At 49.9% G+C, this 25,233-nt stretch overlaps 3 protein-coding genes across 45 annotated transcripts in view; 1 reads left to right on the top strand and 2 right to left on the bottom strand.

Moving 5' to 3' along the window:
- Positions 1 to 13,737, top strand: part of Mhc (myosin heavy chain) — a 42,186-nt gene extending 28,449 nt beyond the window's left edge. For 29 of the 39 annotated variants that reach the window (XM_025302312.1, XM_019845395.2, XM_025302316.1 and 26 more), the window contains exons 16-26: positions 1,138 to 1,347; positions 5,151 to 5,524; positions 5,718 to 5,946; positions 6,159 to 6,442; positions 7,242 to 7,320; positions 7,850 to 8,579; positions 8,745 to 9,106; positions 9,245 to 9,640; positions 9,784 to 10,128; positions 10,242 to 10,490; positions 12,492 to 13,737. In XM_025302312.1, the coding sequence (XP_025158097.1) occupies positions 1,138 to 1,347; positions 5,151 to 5,524; positions 5,718 to 5,946; positions 6,159 to 6,442; positions 7,242 to 7,320; positions 7,850 to 8,579; positions 8,745 to 9,106; positions 9,245 to 9,640; positions 9,784 to 10,128; positions 10,242 to 10,490; positions 12,492 to 12,575 (3,342 nt within the window). In that variant the 3' untranslated portion in view covers positions 12,576 to 13,737. Of the gene's footprint in view, positions 1 to 1,137; positions 1,348 to 5,150; positions 5,525 to 5,717; positions 5,947 to 6,158; positions 6,443 to 6,678; positions 6,758 to 7,241; positions 7,321 to 7,849; positions 8,580 to 8,744; positions 9,107 to 9,244; positions 9,641 to 9,783; positions 10,129 to 10,241; positions 10,491 to 10,876; positions 10,953 to 12,491 lie in introns of all 39 variants that reach the window. The other 10 variants (XM_025302318.1, XM_011155575.2, XM_025302304.1 and 7 more) reach the window with 2 other exon arrangements.
- Positions 13,738 to 13,860: 123 nt separating this feature from the next.
- Cyt-b5-r (Cytochrome b5-related) lies at positions 13,861 to 18,432 on the bottom strand. 3 transcript variants are annotated; one of them, XM_011155552.3, is made up of 6 exons: positions 17,862 to 18,432; positions 15,853 to 16,103; positions 15,498 to 15,765; positions 14,998 to 15,289; positions 14,461 to 14,676; positions 13,861 to 14,215 (listed from the first exon to the last, which is right to left on the bottom strand). In XM_011155552.3, the coding sequence occupies exons 2-6, from the start codon at positions 16,078 to 16,080 to the stop codon at positions 13,939 to 13,941; spliced, it is 1,281 nt and encodes a 426-aa protein (XP_011153854.1). In that variant the 5' UTR covers positions 16,081 to 16,103; positions 17,862 to 18,432; the 3' UTR covers positions 13,861 to 13,938. The 3 variants fall into 3 exon arrangements, with proteins under 3 accessions (XP_011153854.1, XP_011153853.1, XP_011153851.1); XM_011155551.3 differs by lacking the exon at positions 17,862 to 18,432 and adding an exon at positions 17,380 to 17,590; XM_011155549.3 differs by lacking the exon at positions 17,862 to 18,432 and adding an exon at positions 16,446 to 16,612.
- Positions 18,433 to 18,640: 208 nt separating this feature from the next.
- Positions 18,641 to 25,233, bottom strand: part of yellow-b (L-dopachrome tautomerase yellow-b) — a 6,898-nt gene continuing 305 nt past the window's right edge. The window contains exons 1-6 of one of the 3 annotated variants that reach the window (XM_011155547.3): positions 24,727 to 25,233; positions 21,021 to 21,366; positions 20,495 to 20,907; positions 20,208 to 20,385; positions 19,668 to 19,879; positions 18,641 to 19,403 (exon numbers count right to left, since the gene is read on the bottom strand). The exon at positions 24,727 to 25,233 is cut by the window's right edge and continues 305 nt beyond it. In XM_011155547.3, coding sequence (XP_011153849.1) covers positions 19,065 to 19,403; positions 19,668 to 19,879; positions 20,208 to 20,385; positions 20,495 to 20,907; positions 21,021 to 21,285 — 1,407 coding nt within the window. In that variant the 5' untranslated portion in view covers positions 21,286 to 21,366; positions 24,727 to 25,233 and the 3' untranslated portion in view covers positions 18,641 to 19,064. Of the gene's footprint in view, positions 19,404 to 19,667; positions 19,880 to 20,207; positions 20,386 to 20,494; positions 20,908 to 21,020; positions 21,367 to 21,496; positions 22,854 to 24,726 lie in introns of those variants that run through there. The other 2 variants (XM_011155546.3, XM_011155545.3) reach the window with 2 other exon arrangements.

Raw genomic sequence — 25,233 nt, 5'->3', positions numbered from 1 at the left:
CGGAGTCGGGCTCTACTCCTGGAACTCCTTTGTCATTTTGTCGTTTCTTCGCTTCGATCGACGTTACATGTCGAAGCGATGTTACAAAATGTCTCTACTCGATGATCTTCGCGAATCACGACGGTGAGTCGCCTGATCCCTCTCTCTCTCTCTCTCTCTCTCTCTCGGCGATCCACTTATCCACTTTGCACCTTCTGGAGCCAAAAAGGGGTCGGCCGCTGGAGAACGGCCCTTCCGGATCGTTTCTAATTCCGTCCGGTCGGCCCCTCTCTTCGAGAACATAATCACCCCCACTCGCAGTGCAGCCGACCCTCCTCTGAACGTGTAACGGATCGGTTATAAATATTTTTACATACGACGAAAGTACCGGCTGGAGTGGGGACGCCCACGATCAGGATTGCAGCTCCTTACTGGCTGCCGGAAACGGTGCGAAGAGGGACACAGCGGGTAGAAAAGTTGGGCTACGCCGCGAGTCGGGACCAATTGGACTCGCGACCTCGCGCCGACCCCTTCGAAACCCGCGACTACGACGAACAAAGAGAGGGTAGCCTCGCCCACACGTGCACCACCGCTTGCACACATACACACACACACACACACACACACACATACATACATACACTTACATACACATACATACATATATATACATATATATATACATACATACACACACTCACACACACTCACACACACACACACACACACACACACACACACACACACGTACGTACGAGCACACATCGGTGCTCGAATTCAATCGACAACTCGAGACGCAAGTGAGACTCGCCCCGTCGAGTCTCGGCCGCTGTATTTCTTCGTCTTCGAACGAGACCAGTCGAATCTCTTCACCGCGAGGCTCCTCGCGAAGTTCGTTCGTTCGTTCGATCGATCGATCGATCGATCCTCTTCCTCGAGGATCCTCGGCGACGACCCCTTGCTGCTGCCCCTCTTGCGAAAAGTTGGAAGCGAATCGAAGGTTTACATACAGCCTCTTCGAGGACGGTAGTGCATTCGCGTGTTTTTTGTGGGACTTTTCTCGGCTAATACGATTGTATCATGGGCGACACGGTGCTGATCGAGAACCCGAGCCCGCTGGTGAACGGCGGCAAACTCGAGGGTGAAATGCCGTTTCAGGCGTTGGAAGAGAAGGCCAGGAAGGCGCAGGAGGCTTTCGAGAAGGAGGAGAAGCTGCGCAAGGAACTGGAGGACGCGAACGCCAAGCTCACCGCCGAAAAGAACAACCTGCTGCGCTCGCTGGAGGGTGAGAAGGGCTCGCTCTCCGAGTTCCAGGAGAAGTCTTTGAAATTGGCCGCGCAGAAGGCCGATCTCGAGTCACAGCTCCAGGTAAGAGCGTTTACTTTGTGTCTTGCGCTCTCGAGTGAGAGTAACAGCGCTTGATTATCGCAAAAATAGAAAATTTAATCTGTCGAAATTTATGAACGCGCGCTCAGAAGCGCATCTCTAGTTAGGAAATCTCAACACACATTGCCGTTCGAATAAGAGAAACGGCAACAACTTCGTCTCTCTTCCTCTCTCGCGTGGAATCTGGCGAAAACGTGAGAGATTATTATCGCGCGAATCGATCACAGGACAAAGTGAAGAATCGAAGACACGAAAGTCGTGTTAACAGCGGAGCGGACGATGATCGTTGTAGACATTGCGCCGCGAGATCTTTCTTTCGAGCGATTACTGCGAGCGATGACGCAAGCCATGAGTCAATCAACTCCGAAGGGCAGAAAGCAATATAATTAGCGGCGTAATTAGCACAGTGGCGCAAGCCACGAGCGAGTCGATGTCGCTCGGGGTGATGAGCCGCATAATTAACATCGCAGAGAGCGAAAATTATAATCTGCCCTCGACGAAACGTCGATCGCAGCAAAGCACCTAACCTCAATTTGCGACGAAATTTGCCAATTTGCGAAGAAATGAAAGAGAATAGCGTGAGTGTGAGAGAGCAAAGCCAATGGCGGAACAAGAATCATGAGAATCTAAACGAGATGTGCGCTTTACACAAGTAGGCGGGGGGGAAATGATAATGAGAAATTGCAATACGATCGAGAATCGAGCGTGCCTCGCGTACGTAAAATTCAAATCGTCAAGCGAGAAACAGATTTAATGGTAATCTCGGGACGAACCACCGGACGGAATCCGGAGAATCCGGAGAATCCAAAGTCGGGCGTTTCTCGCTGCCACCAAGGCTCCAAGGCGAATTAATCAAATCGCTCTGGCAAATCAGAAGCGGCTGAATCGGCGAACGAGGCGCTTGCGGATTTTCCTGAATTTTTCCGGGGAGCGAACGTCTCCCGGGCAAAATCGGAGCGCGGTTTAAATCGAGGCGCCATTAATCGTCGTCGCCGAGAGGGAGGCGACGACTCCAGACGTTTTAAATCGGCCGTAAGTCAGCTCTCGAATTACGTCGCGGCGCGCGCGTACGCGACGACGGCTACGACGATGCCGCGCGGTGCTTTCGCAAGCGCGAGTGCGAGCGCGAGCGCGACAAAGTAGCGGAGGCGCGGAATTAGTCAGACGCGCTATTTTTCTTCGCGAGCGCGAATCATCCGTGTTGCTCACAAGCGCTCGGGCGCTTATATTCGGGATCGTTTCACGGCTAAAATTACGTCAGTGCACCCTGTGTGCGTGTGCGTGTGCGTTATGCGCATTTTATATATATTTGCGCGATCCCCCTTGAGGTCGCGAACATCGCCCACGGACATTCCAAGACAACTCCCGCGCTGCGCGCGGAGTTCTTCCTCTCGCCGCATCCTCGGCGACTTCATCGTCGTCGCCGCCTCGTCGTGGAAGTCTCGTCGACATGTTTAGCGCTCGCCGGACGGTGATTCATCGGACAGGAGGAGAAGGAACCTGCGATTTACTTTAAACGCGTATTGCTAGAGGTTTCTTATCTTTTCAAGCTTCTTCGCAGGAGAGCTTTGAGAGATCGGTCGAAAAAATTCGCCAAGATCCGCGAAAGTCGGCGAAACACCGCCGACCGAGAGCCGCGCGGTATATTTTTATCCGGATGCCATGCCGTGCGAAGCGCAGCGAACTTGCTGGAGGAGAGCGAAGCATAACGGTCATAACTTTTCAACGAGCGTCCTCGCGGAAAATAGACGAGTCGTGTTCGCGACTAGAATTCCAGCGCGCGGTTGACTCCGACTCTCTCACTCTCGCTCTCTTCCTCCTCTCCAGCCGGGGAGATTTCCACGGGCCGACTATTTTTAACCGCGGCTTTTAAACACCTACTTAGGCCAGCGGCTCGCCATCGGCTGTCGTCACGGCGCCCTCCGACGCCCGTCATCACCTCGTAACGCGTCAACACTCTCGTCGTACTCCGTCCAGCAATTTGACCGTTTATTTTGGGGCTCTACTCGCTTCACTTTTACCTCGCGTCTTCCCCTTGGCACCTCCTCGTCTTCCGTCAATTTCTGTCTAATTACCTTCTTAGATCGCAACTTTGTCCCTCGCCCAATTTACTTCTCATTCGAAACGCGAGGTGAAGCACCGGTAACGTCAAACTCGCCTCTCAATGAAACTGTCGAGAGCGACTTCTTCGGTTTGTGAGATATTTCCCGAGAGAACGAGGGAAGCTTATTGAAAGCTCGCGCGCATCGAGTTCATTGCGCGATCGAGATCCTTAGTCGCGCATTACGCGCAAATAGGTGAAGGAAAGGCACAGAAGAGAAGAAGAAGAAGAAGAAGAAGAAGAAGAGAAAGATGATAGTGATAACGACGACGATGATAAAGAGGAGAAGGTGGCGGTGAGAAGTAGACATGAGCAGGAACGGGGGAGGGCACGGTAGCAAATTTAGCAGATCCCAGATTCCAGGTTATTAAAAGTAGGCGGCTGCGGCGACTACGAGTGCGCGCTTCTGGAAGAGGCGAGAGAAAACGAAGGAGGTAACAGGTGTAGCGTGTATTTATACGCCGCTACCGTGCAGGCGTGCGTCATAGTCATGCAGCCGTATCTCCTTCGGCTCGCGCGGCGGCTCTTCATCATCGATCGCGACGATGAAGATCGCATCTCTCGCGTCGCCTCACGATTTTTCCGCCGCTCCGCCTCCACACCATCGCCAACCTGGTTACGATGATGCCTCACATGCCTCCTCACTCCGCCTCACGCTTTACATAGAGACGAAAGACTGAGAACATGGAGAAGAGCGCTGATTGTACGCTCTTCGTACGTTCGACATCAGAGAGTTGTCCACAATTCTCGTTTCCTTTGGCTGTTGCTCCGTGAGAACCCACCGAGATGAATTCTTTCGTCGAGCGCTCGCGAGGAAAGAGCTCACCGCTCTCGCGGGAACCTCCGGGAGTTTCCTCTTTCCCCCTCTCTTTTTCCCGACAAATATAGACCCGGGTCTCTGGATCTGCCGGAATGCGCGATGAAGAGATAAGCGCGACGATCGAGCAAATTGATCGCGTCGCACCTGCGAAACTTCGTGCCAATATTCTTTGCCCCCGCAATAACTAATATTAGGCGCCTGGTGGGCCGCCCCGTAATTGCACGTGCCAATTAATCGCGAAAGTCCGCAGAGAGAGAGAGAGAGAGAGAGAGAGAGAGAGAGAGAGAGAGAGAGAGAGAGGGAGAGAGAGAGAGAGAGAGTGTGCGTTCTCGAAGCACTTGGCACACGTCAAGATACTCCAGCAAAGTAAATCACGCGCGTAAACCTGTCATCGACTCAAATACTTCTTGGATCAACAAGATACTCGAGGTTATGTCATGTCATTTGAAAAAAAGATGAAACGGTGCGGATTCGAAACGAGTCCGCAACGTATTTTGAGAACGCGTCGCTTCGTATGATGAACGAGGAAAGGATGCGACGGTAATTTTAAACAGGAGGAAAGATTAGGTATTAAGAAGTGCTCTAATAATTTGGAAATAAATTGAAGATTGAAATATGGAGTGTGACACATTGTGGGGAATCCACGTGGCAATAATATTAAAACGTAAATAATATTAAAACGTAAATTTTAATGAAAAGGATATTAATAAAATATTAACGAATGACGTAAAAGAGACGAGAGTTAATACACAACATCAGCGTTAAAATTCTTAAATGCACAGATAACTCTCGTGCAGTTTGTCAAATTTGTCAAAACACTTTCAATATTTATGCAGTTATTCTTCGCTTTTTGTCGCATCGTAGGACCTCAACGACAGGTTCAAGGAAGAGGAGGACGCGAGGAACAACCTCTTCCAGAACAAGAAAAAACTCGAGCAAGAGGTTTCCGGGCTGAAGAAAGACATCGAAGATCTCGAGTTGAACCTCCAGAAGTCCGAGCAGGACAAGGCCACGAAGGACCACCAGATCAGAAATTTGAACGACGAGATCGCCCATCAGGATGAGCTGATCAACAAATTGAATAAGGAGAAGAAGAACCAGGGCGAGGTGAACCAGAAGACCGCCGAGGAGCTCCAGGCTGCCGAGGACAAAGTCAATCACCTCAACAAAGTCAAGTTGAAACTCGAACAAACCCTCGACGAACTCGAGGATTCCCTCGAACGTGAGAAGAAATCACGGTAAGCGAACTCAACGATAGATCCAATAATCGTGCAATTGCCTCAAAGTTTGCGTCATAGTTATTCAAATTACATCGATCGACCAAGTCGCGTCGAGGTTTTCATTCAAACTTTTTTCGCCGCGGAGACAATTTCACCATAGAAACACCATAACGAGAAGACACTCACGCGAGACATTGTATTTGTTCCGCAGTGCCGACGTAGAGAAGGCAAAGAGGAAGGTTGAAGGCGATCTGAAGCTTACGCAGGAGGCCGTCGCCGATCTCGAGAGAAACAAGAAGGAACTCGAACAGACCATTCAGCGCAAGGACAAGGAGCTCTCGTCCCTGACTGCCAAACTTGAGGACGAGCAGTCCTTGGTTGGCAAACTGCAGAAGCAGATTAAGGAACTGCAGGCCCGCATCGAGGAACTCGAAGAAGAGGTTCGCCTTGAGACACTTTACGCGACAAACGTCCAATCGCGCGAAACGATAAACGAACCAAAATTCGATTTTCATTAAATCAATTCTAAAATTCGAGTGAAAATAGAGAAAATTCAAGAACTCTTCAAGTTTCTGTTGCTTTCTCATACAAAGGGAGAAGACTGAAGTACAATTGTATGAACAAAATAATCTTGCTCCCTTCTCTCATCCAGATCGAAGCGGAACGCGGTGGTCGCGCCAAAGCCGAGAAGCAACGCAGCGACCTTGCCCGCGAGCTCGAGGAGTTGGGCGAGCGCTTGGAAGAGGCTGGCGGTGCTACCTCTGCTCAGATCGAGCTGAACAAGAAGCGCGAGGCTGAGCTCAGCAAACTTCGCAGGGATCTCGAGGAGGCCAACATCCAACATGAATCCTCGTTGGCCAGCTTGCGCAAGAAGCACAACGACGCTGTCGCCGAGATGGGCGAACAGATCGACACCCTCAACAAGCTCAAGGCTAGGTGAGTTGTTGATCCTCTTATTTCTCTCTCGGTGAACGGGGGAACAGCCGAGATAACTTTTGGACAGATATATCTGTCTGTGTTCTATCGTGTAAAACCTCGACTCGTGTCGAGGTGGGAAGCGGTGGGGAGAGTGTAAAATCGACTGATCGCGCGGTCGCGCGACTTGTGGACTTAAATCTTTGAAATTTTGCGACGAATCATCACAGCAAAGTGTAACGTGATATTTGCGACAGGGCCGAAAAGGGCCGACATGACATCCACGCCGAGCTGAACAATTCGCGCGCTCTTACGGATCAAGTTTCCCGCGAGAAGGTACTTGGAGGCATGACGAGGATTCTTCTCGTGCATCCTGAGTTTTCTGAGACATAGTTTTAGACACCTGTCATTGTTAACGCCGTTCCGTTAACGTCTTCCTACTCGAGTCCTCCTCTTCCCCCCCCCTCCCCCCCTCCCAATCAGTAGAAGATATGATGTGACTACCAGAATGCATTTTGAAGAGAAAAATGATATTGATATTTCGGGAAGATTTCTGACTTTCTTGTCTGTCCAATACTGTCATCGCGTCACGCCCGCCGGATTAAGCGCTCGTTGCTGTTCGAGTCGGTCAACAGACGAATAAATCCGTCTCTTAATTTCTACTTTTTACTTTTAATTGAGCAAACACATTCGAAACGAGATAATCGCGTTCGCAACGAGGGGGACGATTAATCCGGCTGTCCGAGACGCGAATCGAACGATCCCGCGATCTCATTCGCGCACTTATCCCCTGGACTGTTTCCTGTGTACCGATCGGCAGGGTCGAGAAGGAGAAGGTTCAGTACTACAGCGAGTTGAACGACCTGCGCACGTCCTGCGACCATCTGAGCAACGAGAAGGTAAGGCCGCCCCTCCGGGCCCCCCCCCGCCCGCGTGTTACGACATACCCAGACTAACGCATTTAACAGCTTCCGCCAGGTGCAGAATTGCTAGCAGTGCAGGCGCGGCACAGTCCGAAACGGATTTACGGACTCCTCCCTCTTCTCCCATCCGCTCTGACGATCATTCGCGAGAATCATTCGAGTGAGTGAGTGAGTGAGTGATGGTCCGTCCCCCCCCCCCCAGCTTGCTCAGCGTTGCTTTCGTCTTGCGTGTACGTGAACGACTCGAGCTCGCTCTTCGACGAGATCGTTATTTTCTGCACTTTCTGGTGAAATTTTGTCGCGAAATGAAAAAACGAAAACTATCCGGATAGAAGTAAGTAAGTAAGGTGATATATATCCTCTGCAGAGAAAGAGACGGGGAGAACAAAATACTCCCGCCCCGCCGCGAAATTGTCTGAAAGTGAGCTCGATCGTAAGAATCCCGCGCGCGCGCGAGAGCGAACAATCGCGTTCTAAAGCATTTCTTCTGCCTCGCGAATCCCAGGCCGCCCAGGAGAAGATCGTGAAGCAGCTGCAACATCAGCTGAACGAGACCCAGAGCAAATTCGAAGAGGTGAACCGCACCCTCAACGACTTCGATGCTGCAAAGAAGAAGCTGTCGATCGAAAATAGCGACCTGCTGCGCCAACTGGAAGAAGCCGAGTCTCAAGTGAGCCAGCTGTCCAAGATCAAGATCTCGCTGACCACACAGCTCGAGGACACAAAGAGATTGGCGGACGAGGAGTCGCGCGAGCGCGCCACCCTCCTCGGCAAATTCCGCAACTTGGAGCACGACTTGGACAACATCCGCGAGCAGGTGGAGGAGGAGGCCGAGGGCAAGGCCGATCTTCAACGGCAGCTCAGCAAGGCGAACGCCGAGGCGCAACTGTGGCGCACCAAGTACGAATCCGAGGGCATCGCCCGGGCTGAGGAGCTCGAGGAAGCCAAGAGGAAGCTGCAAGCCAGGCTCGCCGAGGCTGAGGAGACGATCGAGTCCCTCAACCAGAAGGTTATCGCCTTGGAGAAGACCAAGCAGAGACTGTCCAGCGAGGTGGAGGATCTGCAGATCGAAGTCGACCGCGCTACCGCGATCGCCAACGCCGCCGAGAAGAAGCAGAAGGCCTTCGACAAGATCATCAGCGAATGGAAGCTCAAGGTGGACGATCTCGCGGCCGAACTCGACGCCAGCCAGAAGGAATGCCGCAACTACAGCACCGAGCTCTTCAGGCTCCGAGGTGAGCCGACGGTTTATCCGCAATATCTCGTTAGCAGTCGCTAGTTGATGAAAGTCGCGAGAAAGACGCGTCATCGCGAATCGATTTCCTTCGTGTTGTTGTTGTTGTCGTCGTCGTCGTTGACACGGTCGTTCTTCACGGTCACTTTTCTGATGTCTCGAACAGGAGCATACGAGGAGGGCCAGGAGCAGTTGGAAGCTGTACGTCGCGAGAACAAGAACCTCGCCGACGAGGTGAAGGACCTCCTGGACCAGATCGGCGAGGGTGGCCGCAACATTCACGAGATCGAGAAGGCCAGGAAGCGCCTGGAGGCTGAGAAGGACGAACTCCAAGCCGCTTTGGAGGAAGCCGAGGCTGCTCTCGAGCAAGAGGAGAACAAGGTGTTGCGCAGCCAGCTCGAGCTCAGCCAAGTTCGACAGGAAATCGATCGCCGCATTCAGGAGAAGGAGGAAGAATTCGAGAACACCAGAAAGAACCACCAGCGTGCTCTCGACTCCATGCAAGCCTCCCTCGAAGCAGAAGCCAAGGTGAGCCCCAATACGTTACACGTATTATCTGCAGTTGATTTCGTAATTTAATTGCGAATAACCTTCATCGGTACATCGCGAAGCAATTTAACAATTAACGTATTGGCACTCGGCGACTCGGCTCCTTTTCTTCTGCAGGGCAAAGCTGAGGCGCTGCGCATGAAGAAGAAATTGGAGGCCGACATCAACGAGCTGGAAATCGCGCTGGATCATGCCAACAAGGCGAACGCTGAAGCCCAGAAGAACATCAAGCGATACCAGCAACAGCTCAAGGACGTGCAGACCGCCCTTGAGGAGGAGCAGAGAGCGCGCGACGAAGCTCGGGAACTGCTCGGTATCTCGGAACGCCGCGCCAACGCCCTGCAGAACGAACTCGAGGAGAGCCGCACTCTCCTGGAGCAGGCCGACCGCGGTCGCCGCCAGGCGGAGCAAGAGCTTGCCGATTGCCACGAGCAGCTGAACGAATTGAGCGCTCAGAACGCATCCATTTCCGGCGCCAAGAGGAAACTCGAGGCCGAACTGCAGACTCTCCACGTAAGTATCGTGTTTGATGACATGTCGCCATGTGACACGGGGAACTCTATATCGAATAGAGGGAAAAATCCCGATCGTCCCGATCGGGAAAGATTACATATAATTATATATCTTTGTGGACGTGATGCTTGCGATCCGATTAGTCCGACCTGGACGAGCTGTTGAACGAGGCAAAGAACTCCGAGGAGAAGGCGAAGAAGGCGATGGTGGACGCCGCCAGGTTGGCCGACGAGCTGCGAGCCGAGCAGGACCATGCCCAGACCCAGGAGAAGCTCCGCAAGGCCCTGGAGACCCAGATAAAGGAGCTGCAGGTACGCCTCGACGAGGCCGAGGCAAACGCCCTCAAGGGTGGCAAGAAGGCCATCCAGAAGCTGGAGCAGCGCGTACGCGAGCTGGAGAACGAACTCGACGGCGAGCAAAGGAGACACGCCGACGCGCAGAAGAATCTACGCAAGTCCGAGCGCCGTATCAAGGAACTGAGCTTCCAGGTGAGACTGCTCCGGCCGGCACTTACTTTTAAGGAGACTACCGACGACCGCTGGTCGTCTCGGCTGGTCTCGGCGTTCTGAGAACCCCCCACCCCCCTCCTCGTTGTTTCCAGGCGGACGAGGACCGTAAGAACCACGAGCGCATGCAGGACTTGGTCGACAAGCTCCAGCAGAAGATCAAGACGTACAAGAGGCAGATCGAGGAAGCGGAGGAGATCGCCGCGCTTAACCTCGCCAAGTTCCGCAAGGCTCAACAAGAGCTCGAAGAGGCCGAGGAGAGGGCGGACCTCGCCGAGCAGGCCATCACCAAGTTCCGCACCAAAGGCCGCGGCGGAAGTGCCGCGCGTGGACTCAGCCCAGTGGTAAGGAGCGACGCGTTTTAAACCGCGTCAGCGTCGTCTCGTCGTCTCGTTTCTCGTGATCTCGGGCCCTGCCCCCGAGCCTTCGCCCTCGCGTCGCGAGACGCGGCACGCGTATATTGCTTTTCTCTCAAGTACCTCTTGTCTTTTCATCGACTAGCTTTCACGAGCTGGTCACGAGTATTTCCGCGCTAACGTAGTAGCACATAGAGCACATAGAGTAGTATAGCATAGTAGTTCTCCGGAGAGGGAGATCGCGGAAAAGGAGAGTTCGAGCGGCGATTCGAGATTCGCGATTGTATCGAGGCGATTATATCCGTTGCCGATCAACGGCGATCGATGATGAAGAGAGGTTGTCTAATTAGCAATCTGTGTGTGTCCCTGTGCAGCCGCAACAGAAACGCAAGATGCCTTCCGCGATGGAGTAGACGCACACACACACACACACAACCGCGCTTGGTCCATGTAAGTCCGTGCACGTGTCGTCAGCGCGTGGGGTGTGTGTGACGTTATATTATCTAGAGAAAGAAATAGTGTTCTAGAAAAATAGAGAGTGGAAGAGGGATGCGAGGTCGCAGGCGGAATGTTTCGCTAGACGCGAAGGGGACGCAACTACCCTCTCGCGCTCGTCGGCCATCTCAGCTTGTCGATCGAGCAACCTCTGAGTGTCCGATAACACCTTCTCACTCGGTGGCTCCCGAGCTTGTTCTTCGTCATTGATTAACGTCTCTGTGTAACGATCGAACCTTTTGCCCTTTTTTTCTCTCTCTCTCTCTCTCTCTCTCTCTCTCTCTCTCTCTTGCTCTCTTGCTCTTTTGTAGCCACTCGTAGGCACTGCGATTGGACACTGTCGTAGAGATTAGAGATCCAGGACCACCGATCCCCCCTCTTCGGGATCCTTCTGCGCACGGAAGACTCTTCCCCGTCTGAATCGGCCGGGGACCGGCCGATCGTCCATGTATATTTTCTGTGTTTTATTCCCTTCTCTTTGTTTAATTTGCTTTTCTAACGCGCGAGAGAGAGAGCGCATCCCGTGACATCTCGTCGCGTCGGACAAAGTCGCCGGTTGGTCTCCCCGATTGGTGACACGAATCTCCTTGTTTATTTGATTTTCTTTTAATTCGGCAACAGATAATTCAGATAAACTGACCGTTCTTCTCCGGCGGAGCCGCCGACGCGCCTTCATTCTTGATTTATGTTCTTGTTTTAACAACACCTGGACCACACACGGCTCCTCACGAACGGGAGCCGTGACTAAATTTGCCCAAGAGATTCGGTTTACGCCTGACACTTGCGCTTCTCGGGCAGAAGGGAGAAATTGTAACTAATGTCACACATTTTACTTATATCCGAAGTAAACCCTCGCACCTCTTTAAAAAAAGAAAAAGGAAAAAAAGAGGGAAAGAACACACACATGCACACACGTCATCGACATATTTATCAGGCAGTCATATAGAGGTGTCATGACCCTCGTCTCTCGACCCCCTATCCGCCGCGCATCCGCCAGTGCAGGGGTTAAACAAATCAGTCTGATCGGCAGGAACGACACACAGAACGTGTCACTCCCCTCGGCCCCTTTTTCCTCATCATCTGCATCGCTATTTTCCAATCTCGCGGAGAGCGATGCGACGTCCTCGCGTGCGACTTGGCCGCGGCGACGAGCCGGGCCGGGACGAAGAAGAGAAAAACTCGCTTGAGTTTTGCAACTCTGTTTGTTATTTTATTCATGATTTATAGAGTTTTTTGCTCAATCACATCTTTGCCGCAGTATAAATTATATCGTGCCCACTGGCCCATCTGGAAATTATATCCCGCGCTTGTCGACGCAATTGTCGACGATAAGCATCGCCGATCTTCCAGCCTGGAGCTCAGAGCAAAATTCCGACTCGTCCCCCGCTACCCCCCCCCCCCCCCCGGCAACTCGGCCGTTTCCATTTCCACACACGGTAATCGCACGCTTGTGCGATTCGATCGAAAATTCACCGTCCACCGTCTCTTTTTCAGCCACACCGATCTGCGTTAAAACCCCTGTTAGATGGTTCCGCATTCCCGCCACGCTTCGACCTGCAGCCCGATGGTGATCTGTAAAACTCCTTCCGCGTAAGAGATCCGCGTATAAATAACTAAATAAATAAAACCAAAACGGAAAAAAAAAAACGACAAAAAAAGAAAGCAACAGATATTAACAAGGAAAACTCTAACATCCGGAGAGCAAGAAGAGGGATAACGGAGGAAGAGGAAGATCATCGTCCTCGGGAGTCCATCGTCGAACGAAGACACGAAATGTATACAACGAAACCGGGAGCTCGTTCGCTCGGAGCTCTCAGCATCTCGCAATCGAGCGACCGACCGACCATGCGATCGGCCAACATCGCAAACAACGGGATCATGTCATCATCACGCGCTTACGTTCGACGCGCGAGCCGATGGTACTTATTTTGTTTTTCTCTTTCCTGCTTCTTTTGAATCGGTTCAATCGGTCAGGAACGATCGAGAAATCCTCGCGAGTCACGAAGTGCAGCTTCGTAGAAAAGAGATAAAGGGGGACAAATTTAATAAAAACTCGCTCGAAGTAGAAGATAATGGAGAATAAGAATAGGATGGGACGGAGTTGAAGTGTGCGCGAGGGTCCGCGAGGTTTTTCTTCACCACTCGAGCTGACGGTCGAGAGGGGGGGGGAGAGAGAGAGAGAGAGAGAGAGAGAGAGAGAGAATGCGTGTAAGAGTGAGAGTGGGAGTGCAAGAGAGATCGCGAGCGAGAGGGAAACACGAGCGGGCGATGAGAAAAGCGAGAGAGTCAGCGAGAGATATATAATATTTGCATACGCGACACGCGATACACACGAGAAGAAAAAGCAGAAGACAAAAGTATATAAAAGTAGCAAACGCGCGCACGTGCACACACATACATACGTACACATAGACATGCGTATAATTGATCGCATTCGCGATGGCGAATATGACATGTAATCGACAAAAATGTAAACGACGAAAGAGAGATAAAAGAAGAGCCACGCATGAAACACACTGATATACCCGCGATAAGGGAAAATGTAATATCGCGCGAACGAAGCGAGTCAGAAAGGAAAAAAGAACGACGAATATTCAGAGCCGATCTAGCGCGTCGTATCTCACATTACACACGTGTCATCCAGATGATATCCTATCCTATAAACTTAATTGTAATTTATAAAGAGAGCCGAAGTATGTATTTATTAAAGTAAATAAGCAATAAAATAAATAATTAAGAACTAAATCCTTAAACCCCGCCCGATCGCTCGTCGCCGCATGATCGACGCGCGCAATTCGAAGACCGCGCTAAGGCTTAAGACGGGATAGAATTTATCGCGCGTTGCCAGAGAAAAGAGAGAGATGATCGTTCATCGATTAGCTGTGATGAGTTATTCTTTAATTTTATTGCTCATTTTCTGCACAATATATAAAATAACATGTTATCTATGATTCTTTTTGGGCGTGTCTCGCAGTAGTTGCTGAAATTGCCCCTTGATCAGTTCCCACTGCGTAAACTTGTCGTTCTTGACTTTGAATTCCTTGCACGTTTGTACGAACGCAGGCATGCACAACGAGAGATAGTGATGATCCACGGTGGGCAGTAAATGGTGTAGCGTGTGGGAGCCGAAGTGTGTGAGCGACAAGAAGGTCGAGTCGTCTATCACCTTTCGGTCGCGCACGGAATCCAATTCGAGCAGGCCCCAGTCCATATTATCCCTTCATCATCAATTATTATTATTATTATTATTATTATTATTATTATTATTATCATCATCCTTATTAATTTCGCAACAGAGACAGGATCAGACGAAACTCCGCGCGAGTAACCCGAGTAACGAGTGACGGCCCGCGAAAATCCCGCGAGAAAGCGCGAATACTTAGCGATTGACGAGGAACTGAGATCATATCGAAATAACGAGATCGAGGTCCTCGGGTGAGAGAGTCGAAAACAAGCGGAGCACCTGTAAATGTCGCCGTCATGGAAAATGTCCGGGTGATGGTGAGCCGCGTTGAAACCAATTAGGGCGCCCAAGAAACTGCTGACCAGTATCATCGTCAGCCACAGTTTCCACGCGATGAGAATCGTAGGCGCAAACAGGCTCATCGCGAGAGGCAGTATGAACGGTACGAAGTCGCGATATTCGAAGACGCGATACTCCATGAATACAGAGTAATATCTGAAAAGAAGAATTCAGCGAGCGTTAAGGGACTTTGGGATTTCGAATGAAAATTCATAAACCAAGCGTACACCAAATCAGATCGGTCGGAAGAGGTTCGGTTCGTCTTCCATTAATACGTTTTTACGGTTTTTGCAAGAACGGCAGACGTACTCGCGATACTTTGTACGAAAGGTTTGAAATCGCAGACAGCGATCACTCGATAGATAAACGCTTCTTTTTCATTCGACCGAATGAAATCTGACCGAGAGATCGAATCGAACTGTCCGACTCTCCCGCGCGATCTCGCGATGAACGCGCGGGTGATGAACATAGTATTACCGTTTTACGCCTTGAAATAAAAACATCAACATCCAAACGATAGGGCTGATGATGCTTCTGAATATTCCCACGATGTAACTTTTATCCTTTTGAGGCAACCAGTTCAGAAACGGCTCGGTCACGTATATCTCGTAGTCCCATAATGTGTTGGGGTATATATGATGACTCATCGCGTGCGTAATACGCCATTCCTTCGAGGACATGATGGAGAGATCGAAATAGTACATGCGGAAGTTGTCTCTCATGTGAAAATAATTGTGCCCCGCAAACGCTGTCCACGTTAGAAAAATGCCTGGAGTTTGTGCGATTTAACATTAGAGATTTTAGGCGCGTTATTATTGCTACCGCCTACGCTACTATTACTGTTACTTTCATGACCTTGATGAGAAGAGAAGATTTCCAGGAGAGACAAAGATCTCCCAAGGTAACTTTCAATTGTAGCGAGTATCGCATTGACATAACCGTATCTTGATTGTATGCCTGAAATTCTAAGAGCTCACCGGCGAAGGAAATAAGAGCGTAGGATTGAACGAGAGCGCCAGTTAAAGCCAGTGCAAAAGTCATGGCCGCCAAGGAGTCGGTAATAAGATCTGACATCAGAGACGATCGGTGGAAATCGACGTTTTTCAATGCCTCGATCGCGCGCCTCTTGAATGTGCGGTAAAACCCGTCCGGATGAAAAGTCCACGGTACTGATCGCGGAGCAGTTGCCTCGCGAACATGAAATTTCGGTAGCAGTCGCTCGGCCTTGTCAGTGATGTGATGAACCTGCGCGATGGATGTCACAATATCGATCGAACCTTAAACACTCTCAGCCGCCTCAGGCTGCGGTTCTGTGTAGTTACAATCTGATACCTCAAATAATTCAGTGATGTCAGTGCCCTTTGTCAGCTGGAGCCATTCCGCACCCCCGGGATGCGACTTGATGAACGTCTGCAAGTCGTACAGGCTGTTTCTGATTCTCCACAGTCCTTCCGCGCCGTCCACTTTCTTCCTAGCCTCGAGAAAACCGAAGGCGGTTTTCTTCTTGTCTTTTCTTACTTCCAGATAAGCCAAACCGGGCACCGTGCTATCCTCCGTCATGACGAAGATATTCTTGATCTCGCCTGCAAGAGAAAATCTCGTTTCGTGAACATTCATACGCCAGAGAGATAATCTCGAGAAGTGAAGTAATCTCCAACCGTCGTTCTTGATACGACACAATTATTATTATCTTCGATAATTCGACGATAATTTCGACGATCTTATATCGTCTTTTATCGTGTCGCAATGTGTTGTGACGCTGTTTATTCGGCAATTGTTACAGTGCGACTTAGGAGACCGAAAAGTATTTCCTTTTGTATATCTTTTTCTATAATCTACATACTGAAGAAATTCAAACACGAGCTTTGAAAGATTATTGCGTCAGTGCTATGCGCCACAAGCGCTCATCGCTTTTTTATACTCACGAGATACCGTGTCGATAACAGATTTTAATGGGTTATCCATTCTCAAAGAACTCGCGTTACCAACTGCGTTGGTTCGATCGGAAACTCGTTTAATATGTTCAATATACTCATTTTAATTACACTAGACTCTGAACCGTGTCAGTAAAGTGATGACAGGTGTAATTTGATATTCTTACAGTGGTAGAGAGAGAGAGAGAGAGAGAGGGGGGGAGGGGGAGGGCGAGGGGAGGGCGAGGGAGAGGGAGAGGGGGAGAGAGAGGGAGAGGGAGAGAGGGAGAGAGAGGGAGAAAGAGAGGAGAGAGAGGAGAGAGAGGAAAGAGAGGAGAGAGGAGAGAGAGGAGAAAGAGGAGAGAGAGAGAGAGAGAGAGAGAGAGAGACAACAACGTATTATCAATATGCAGTTCAGACTTCGCAGTAGATGACTTCGCATATGTGACGAAAAGATAATATGGACAAAATGCCCAGAACAATTTTTACTGAACAAAGTTTACGAAGACACAGACCGGATTAAGATGAACATAAAAATCTCATATCGTTTTGCAACACTCGCAATAGTTACCGAGTTATTAATTACAGAATTACAACAATTATCGGCGGCGTGCGGCGAGACGTAAGAGCGGCAAGATAAAACACGAAATATAAAAACATGTTGTTCTTCTCCTTATTGCGCGTCGGCAACAGTCTCTTGATCGACTGGACCGCGGACTGGAATGCATTATTTACGATAAGATGCAAAAATGTAATTAAAAAAGAAAATTTTAATGAAATGCGCGATGTTCAAGGATCGTAAAATTCGAAAGGAATGCAAATGAAACTCGCGTCAAATGGAAATAAAGCCGCTAAAGGCCTTTCCTTGCGTTTTCCTGTCTTTGAAAATTTATTTTTCGTACAGTATTACTTTTGCATACTTATGAGATGTATATTTTGTTCGTACCGCATTTAAATCAGTCAAGCACTATCACTATCGAACGAGAAACGATATTTAAGTGCGCAGTGTGTGGATTACAAAAGGAGTCGTACGACCAGCAAATACGATCGGAAATGTCTTATTCTTCCTTGGTTGAAGAATTTCGCTCAAGTCTCTTGACACGTGTAACCACCACAAACAATTACCGGTAAAAACACACATTCGCTACGTTGTTGGTTATGTCGCGGTCGAGAGTCGGAGCTCGTATTTATAGCAGTATTGATTACATTGAGATCATGGGAGAACCGATTTGCACTTTAACCCTGATATCAGCAAGCAATAAACTGTTTACTGTTTTGACACTTTTTGATTATGAAATCTATTTTATTTATATTTCAATCATACATTATATATTCTATTTCTTCTTCTCTTCTATTACTACCTGGTTGGTTAATCTTACCTTACTTTTTTATATATCCCGTATAATGATTCTTACTAGAATAACTAACCTGATCAAACTTTTATTATCAAATGACCAGCACCAAATGAGCAGAAGACGGAGAAAAAAATGCGGACAACCCGTAAACGTTTGTTTGTCGTAGCATTCGATACTATTCGCTACTAAGAAGCAAGTGCGCTTTTAATCGCAGCATTGGAACGATTTTAATTTTGGAGTCACACTGATCGTGACTGATCTCCAATTTAAATCGTGTCATAGGTTAATGGTTGTCTGAGTGTACTTAAATAATTTAATAATTTAACATAATTTAATGATGACGTATGATGATGACTCGTGCAAAATCTTTTTGCTCATCTTATCTCTTCGCTTTTCGTTCGAAATGAAGTTCTCATAATATTTACAAATGTCGTTAAAGAGGTACCCTATATTATAGAGATACATACTCTTTCCTTCTTCGTTTCTCTTTATCATTCACATGTGGAATTCGTGATCTCTAACAAGTGAAACGCATTAATTTCACCATTGAACAACGAGATTTATCGACGCTTCCTCGTCCGAGTTTAGCGTGGAAGCGAGGTAGCGTTGAATGAGTAGAAAAGAATGGAATGTGAAACGGAGCGAGAGACGAAATTCTTCACGATGAATAATAAATTGATTCTAAGAAGAAATAAGAAAATGATAATAATAAGAATAAATAAGAAAATGAGATCTAAAAGATCTTAATGCGAAATCTCTTTGACACGTTATCAAGTTGATGTCAGATTACATTTTAATGCAAACTCGCTACCTTATGGAAAAATGGGAGAAACAGAAGAATCACACCATTCCTTCTCTTTTTTCATAATATACATTACATTATACATGTATCTGATACATAAATATAATGGCAGTTCCAGTGTGAGTAGGTAGATGATGATAATAATAATAATAATAATAATAATAATAATAATAATAATAATAATAATGTGTACACGGCGAAATAAGGAAGTGTTTGTCTCCTCGAAATGCCGCGATAAGGAGAGAACGACACATATATATATATATATAATTAGTAAAAAGAAATTGTACTGTACACGTGTGGAGGAGCCAGCCGAATTGCTCTCGGCGAGCAACGACTTCACTATACTGAAAGAATCATTATTCGATCAACTACCTCGATCGATCACCTCATTCGACATTCTCCTCGCAAACAACAACGGAGAGACAGATTAGGGACGTTAAAGAATACCGATAATCTTCAAATGCGAATTTTTCAAACCAACATCTTGATCAAACATGTTAATAACGTTGTCGTCACGAAAACAGACTCGATTTTGACGGAGCTGGCAGAGTTGAATCTCCCAGCAATTCTGGGCGTCGTCGACACGGGCCGATCCACGTGATTCATGTGATCCATGTGATCCATGTGATCTCTGTGATCGTGCATAGTTGTCGAGTAGATCGGGGACATCGTCGAGCAAACTGTACCCATGGCGAGTTCCTCGGTAGAGCCCATGAGAATCCTAAAGTTGTAGTCATGAAGGTCTAGCTGCGAATACATGAAGATCGGCAGCCTGTCTGAGAGTACCCACAAGTTTCCGTTTCGGTCGATCTGTCGAAATTACATGAAAATAGCGTTTCAAGCTCGTCACTTGAACATCGTTTTCCTGATAAATCATGAAAATTCAATCGACGACTCACTAAATAAGTGACAATGAGGCACGAAATGCTAAAGCAATGCAGCGCAGGAAGCTCTCTATTCGCGGCAACGAATTGAGAAATTGATGAATGACCGATATTGATGAATCTTCATGAAAAATTGAGTAACGTATTGATCTTCTCGATCAGATCTCGCGCGATGCGCGTTGCGCGATACCTTGAGATCATTGGGGAAAATCATGGTAACGTTGTCCGCGTAGACGTAACCCTGCTGCTGGACGGTGAACTTTTGTTGCGGTTTCCAGCAGGCAATGGTGTTCATGTTCGTCAACGCATAGAAGAGAATTCCAGTTTTCGGGTCCAAGAAGCTGACGCTGCTCTGGCCGTTGGGCCCACGCGAGCCCAGTGTTTGGAACTCGTGGGAGGTTTCTGTATAAGACACTCGTAACAGGTTAACGCGAAATGCTAATTCTTTATTACGATAGATACGCGGAAGAGCATAAATTTACATAACAACTTCATCATGTTCTTTCGCCGAAACGCTCGAACGCAACGATAAAACAGACCTTGCGGTGAGCGATTCGAGGCGATTCGAGACACCTTGAACCTTCAATTCTCAGCGTGCATTCGACAAGATTTCGCTCGAGTGCAATAAGCGATAAGATCGACCGTGAAGCACAACTTTGGTAAGTCGCGCCCGCGGCCGAAGGATTCTCACGCGGGTCCCTCTCGCGTATCCTTTCCCCCTCAGACCTACCCGCGGTACTGGCGCGCTGTGGGTCGCGCAGGAAGCGTGTGCTCACGGAGAACTCCATGCCGCTGGAGAGCGGGTGATAGTACAGGGTACTGTAGCCGTCGCCGGTGGGCGCGAGGGCCATCCCGAACAGGCCGTCGTTCCATTGGAACGCTATTCCTGACACCTTGAAGTCCCCACCCTGCGAGCACACACACACACACACACAGATGAACCATTATGCAACAACGATGTAACGATTATCCGGCGATAATTTCCTAACGATTATTTTTATCCGTCTGTTTACCGACCTGCGGATCCGGGTGGAAGGAATGATGTTTGACGAGCCAAGACTGCTGGAGGCTCCAAGAGTACACGACCAGTCCCGGGCCGCCGAGGTCGCCCAGGTAGCCGTACGAGTCCTCGCAGGAGTAGTCCTCGACGGCGATGTTCGCGAACAAGGAATCGGCGGTGCGCTGGTCGGCCGGTATCACGTACTTGCGCAGCATGCGATCGTTGGTGAGGTCGTAGATGATCAGGGCTGGCGGGACCTGTTGCTCAGGGTTGCCGAGGATGTCGGCGAGTCCCGTGTCCAAGACCCACAAGCGATTGCAGCGGTCGGCGCGCACACGGAACGTCGAGACGATCTCCGGTACACCGGCGGCGGCGTATTGATGCGCTTCCCAGGACGGATAGGGGATCAGAGGTGGCGACTCGCGGGTATCTGCAGCCCGAAGACGGCCCGATGAAGGTAAAAGAGATGGTACGGACTAACGACAATGCGCGCGCGAGAGAGAGAGAGAGAGAGAGAGAGAGAGAGAATCATTGATCAATCACCATTGAGTCGGATGTAATTGAGACTGGCGGCGACTCCTTGCCTCCATCGCGGCACCGTCACAAAGATTCGGTCGCTGGTCACCTCCAAGCCGAGGGGCAGGTTGTCCTCCTGCTTGTAGTCCGGGAAGAGCCTCTTGGTGTCATTGCTCGGCCATTCGTAGTCGATCCGCTTCCATTGATAGGCGACTCGCAGATTGGCGAGCGCGCTGTCCAACAGCGCAATCAGGAGCGCGAGCAGGACGACCGACGATGCCCGGCAACGCATACTCGTCTCCTCGAGTAGGTCAACAGCACGACTGAGAGGTAGCGGCTTTTCCCCTGAGCCCTCTTCGGGGTGATTACAAGCCTAAGACGCGAGAGAGTGAAAAATAAAATCTCAGAAGCGAGTGTCGCGCTTCCAGCTGGCGCTTTTTCTCCTCCACCCGAGAATCGACGGCATGCGCCGCTTTTCGTCAGCTGCTAATTAGCGTACATACGTGAATAATCGCAAAGTCGCGAGGCCTTTCTAAGCGATCGGCTGATCACGTGCGCGAGAGGAACTCGTCGTCGCGCCGAGAAGCGAAGACGGAGGATCACGCTGGCAAAACGCTCTCTCTCTCTCTCTCTCTCTCTCTCTTTCTCTCGCTCTCTCGCTCTCTCGCTCTCGCGTTGCCAGCCATTTTCCTCTTGGCTATGCGAAAGAGTGTCGCTTCGTTATTCCGGCGACAGCGCCCGCGTGCGTTTCACAAACGTCTCGGCTGCTTTGTCATTTCGATGACGCAACCGTACCGTGGTTCAACAACGGTACTCGTGACTCCGAGGACAGCTATAGAAATTGGGAAATAGCTGACGCGAGGGTATGTTGCGAAAGGGTCGCCGTATGTCGAACGCGACTGTCTCGGCGAGAAACCTTTGTTATCATTGTCGGACGACGAATCGCAACTAATTCTTTTATAGGAGCATAGTCGGCAAAAAGATGTCCCGCCGTTTCAGCCGCCTTATATTATACACACAGTGGAATCACAGTTTCTCATCCTACCTTGAAATATTAAGATAACTCGAGGCGTAGCGGCATTTGATTCGTCGCGTTTATAAATAAAACAAACCTACTTTGCGTTATTCTACCTTTAATAAAATTTCTGCGCGACTGGAGTCTTTTCTTGTCTTAAAATCCTTGTCTTAAAATCCAGTGGCCCCAAAAGTTATTACGTGTATTACCGTGTATTCGCACTCCTTTGGGCGCGACAAGTTGGAGAGGTCCTTACTGGAGATTCGAGTGTTCACTCGCGTCTCCCCGACGGAGAATCCTCGACGGCCCGTCCGTCGGCCGTTTGTTGCGCAAGAAAGGAGAAAAGCGCAGCACACGTGCGAATCTAAATCCGCGCGCGTCGCTCGCGCTCGAGGAACTGAGAATTTGTTCCCGTTGTGCCCGGGCAACGTTGAGCGACGGGATCCACGAAGGCCACTATCGAACGACATAGCGCGCGTGTACCGGTTGCCCATGGACAACTGTCATCCGTAATTTTAAATAACGTTACATGACGCGCGTTGCGTAATCGTGATCGGATGCCGGACAAAACGTCGATAAACGGTGGATCCCGGAGTCTCGTGTTACTTCCCGAGTTTTATTAATTCGCGCGATAGAATCGCACGTGGCGCGATGTCGAAGCGAAACAATTGCTTTCACAGATTAATCATTCGTCACGTGTTTGTGCGCGACATTTCGCAAATGCACCTCGTCGTCTTCCCGCTGCGACGACGGCTCGCGCTCGCGCGTCGTCGAGGCCGAGATTTTCTATCTTCAACGAGCGGCTAATGGCTCGTAACACGGTTAACACCGCGCGCGCGTTGACTTTTCCAGTGCTTCTTTATTACGCACTTTATTACCAGCCGGTCTTCCCTTTTTCTCACTCCCCTTTAAGACTTTAGGTCTGTTTGTTCGCGAACAACCTCTGAAGTAATGAGACGAGCATACTTCCTCTCTCTCTCTCTCTCTCTCTCTCTCTCTCTCTCTCTCACCCCGACCTATCGCGCGCTAGTTGAGAGGAGTCTTTCGTAAACGAACACAGATCTCTTGTTTCACACCCGAGACGGAATTCGGCAGGAAGCCAGAGGTTCCAGAGAGGCGTACATTGCGGGCTGCTTTCCAGCGCGACTGAAAGTTGAATCTCCGACTGGCGAGCGATTAAAAATAGGAGACGTTGAAAATCGATTTTTCAACGCTTCGCTTTGAAGAGCCCAGGCCGCGCTGAATGATACAGCAGCGACAGCGCGGTCTCTGCATACGGTATCCCATAGCGGTTACCACACTCGCGTTAATGTATGCAACACGTTTTTAATTTACATGGGAATAATTGCCGCATATTTTCCGTTGAAGGTTTACTCAGCTGTCCCGTCCGCGCGCGCGAGACCGGATATTTCCCAATGCCGAACGCGCCATTTGCGCGTCTCCTCCTGCTGTCGGCGATCTACTACATGTGTGCGCTGCACACATGTAGTACCGTCCGTTCCCGCGAAGCAAAGCTAACCGGCGCGATAGTTAGCAATCACGCTCTCCTTTTAACGTTGTTTTCAGCGCGCACGCGATTTCTTCGATCGTTTAACAGACGCCGCGGCCGCGGCCGCGGCCGCGAAAAATTGCGCACAGCGCGCGCGCGTCTCGCCTGTGATTTCCCTGAAATTGGACGTGATTTCCTAGATAGAAAGTATGACTATAACACAAACTAGGTAGGTTTCTCCTTATTGGGCGGGATATTCGTCACGAGGTCAGGTACGAGCGAGTTTTTCGTCCTGTCGTGTAGGAGAGAAGTCGGTGGCTCTATAATGCTCGCGCACTTTCGCTCGAATTTCGATAACGCGTAACGCATGAGTTGCGCGAGCGGGCCTGCATTCCGCGCGTGTTTCGAGAAGTATGCCGCTAATGCCGCTAAACGTGAACGCACCGTCGAGATTAAACTCGTGGCGTTTCCCTCGGCGGAAACGGGGCCCGGCTCAAAAGCCGATGATTGCGCGATGAGCGGAAGGCCGCGACGCGAGAACGGCGAGAACGGCGAGAACGGGAGAACCTGTCCTGTCGGGCGAGTCGGCTAATTCTAATCGGATTAACGTGAGATGATACAAAGGGGGACGACGAAAAGGAGACAGTGTCGAAATTTGCGACGTGGAAGGTAGGCGGTGAGCAATTTCCGGCTAAACAGCGCGGTGACTAAGCGACTGGCTAAACAACGCGAAGAATCTATGAATCAAACAAGAGGAAACAAGAAGAACCGATATGGTTTTTTCCTCCGGACTTTTTGCTAGGATATACATTCATCGTAAGACAAGCGACTTGTGCAAGCGCGCGGCGTTACGTCATTGTAAACGAAGGCCGTGTCTTTTAATTAGTCACTCTTGAAGTATCCTTGAAACAACCGTTCGACGAGCGATTACGCTCTTAGACGCGCTTCAGGACATCTTGTTCGAAGAGACGTCCCGTTCCTGGGCTACTTTCTCTGATCGTCTCGCAGCCGCAATCTCTCTCTCTCTCTCTCTCTCTCTCTCTCACACACGTGCTTTTGCAATCTTCGGCAGGCACACACTTTAGAATTGGCCAGTGCCCCTCGCTCGGGCGGCTCTTTGGTCTCGTTTCATTCCTTATCCCGCGCGAAAGAAAAGAAAGAGGAGCGAAGAAGCACACGACTGAACGAATTTCTCCGTCCCCTTTGCGGGTGGCTAGATTGTTACACACTCGATCTGCGCGATCCTGATCACCAGCAGCACACGGGGGCAGCTCGGACCTCTTCTCTTAAGAGAGCTCTTGGAGAGCGGCGCGGCAGCGGCAGCGGCAGCGGCAGCGGTCGGACCACGCGCACCGGTTAAACGCGACAAACTGGGATTTCGCGCCGGTGTGGCGGCGTCGTGCCGCTCGAGGAGGATCGAGGAGGTAGCCGTGCTTGCTTTTCCTGGGGTACCGTACGGTACTATTGGAGATCCGGTCGGCAAACCTGGTCGAGCATCGCGATTCATCGTGACAATCGCGCACGGTCAGGAAGCGCGATGAGAGGAGGGAATGGTCGGGCTGGAGGGAGGAGAGGAGAGGAGAGCGAGAGCGGCCTGATCTATTAATCGAGTTAACGAACGAGGCCAGCAACAACAACACAAGCTTCTCCGGCAGAGTAGCCTCCTGTGATCGGCTGCGACCTGTTTAGGACGATATCCCCTCGCAAACTCTCCATCGATCTAGATCCGACGAAGG

This window comes from Harpegnathos saltator, unplaced genomic scaffold (genome assembly GCF_003227715.2).
Source record: "Harpegnathos saltator strain DR-91 unplaced genomic scaffold, Hsal_v8.6 scaffold114, whole genome shotgun sequence".
Taxonomy (NCBI): Eukaryota; Metazoa; Arthropoda; class Insecta; order Hymenoptera; family Formicidae; genus Harpegnathos; species Harpegnathos saltator.
This window is presented reverse-complemented; position numbering and strand designations above follow the sequence as displayed.

What these genes read in the sequence shown, in the direction of transcription:
- Cyt-b5-r (XM_011155549.3), bottom strand. Translation starts at nt 16,485, where the DNA reads ATGGATAACCCATTAAAATCTGTTATCGACACGGTATCTC. An exon ending in TGTTATCGACACGGTATCTC is followed by an intron (nt 16,104 to 16,445) that starts GTGAGTATAAAA and finishes TTTCTCTTGCAG; the next exon opens with GCGAGATCAAGAATATCTTC. An exon ending in TTATTTCAAGGCGTAAAACG is followed by an intron (nt 14,677 to 14,997) that starts GTAATACTATGT and finishes TCTTCTTTTCAG; the next exon opens with ATATTACTCTGTATTCATGG.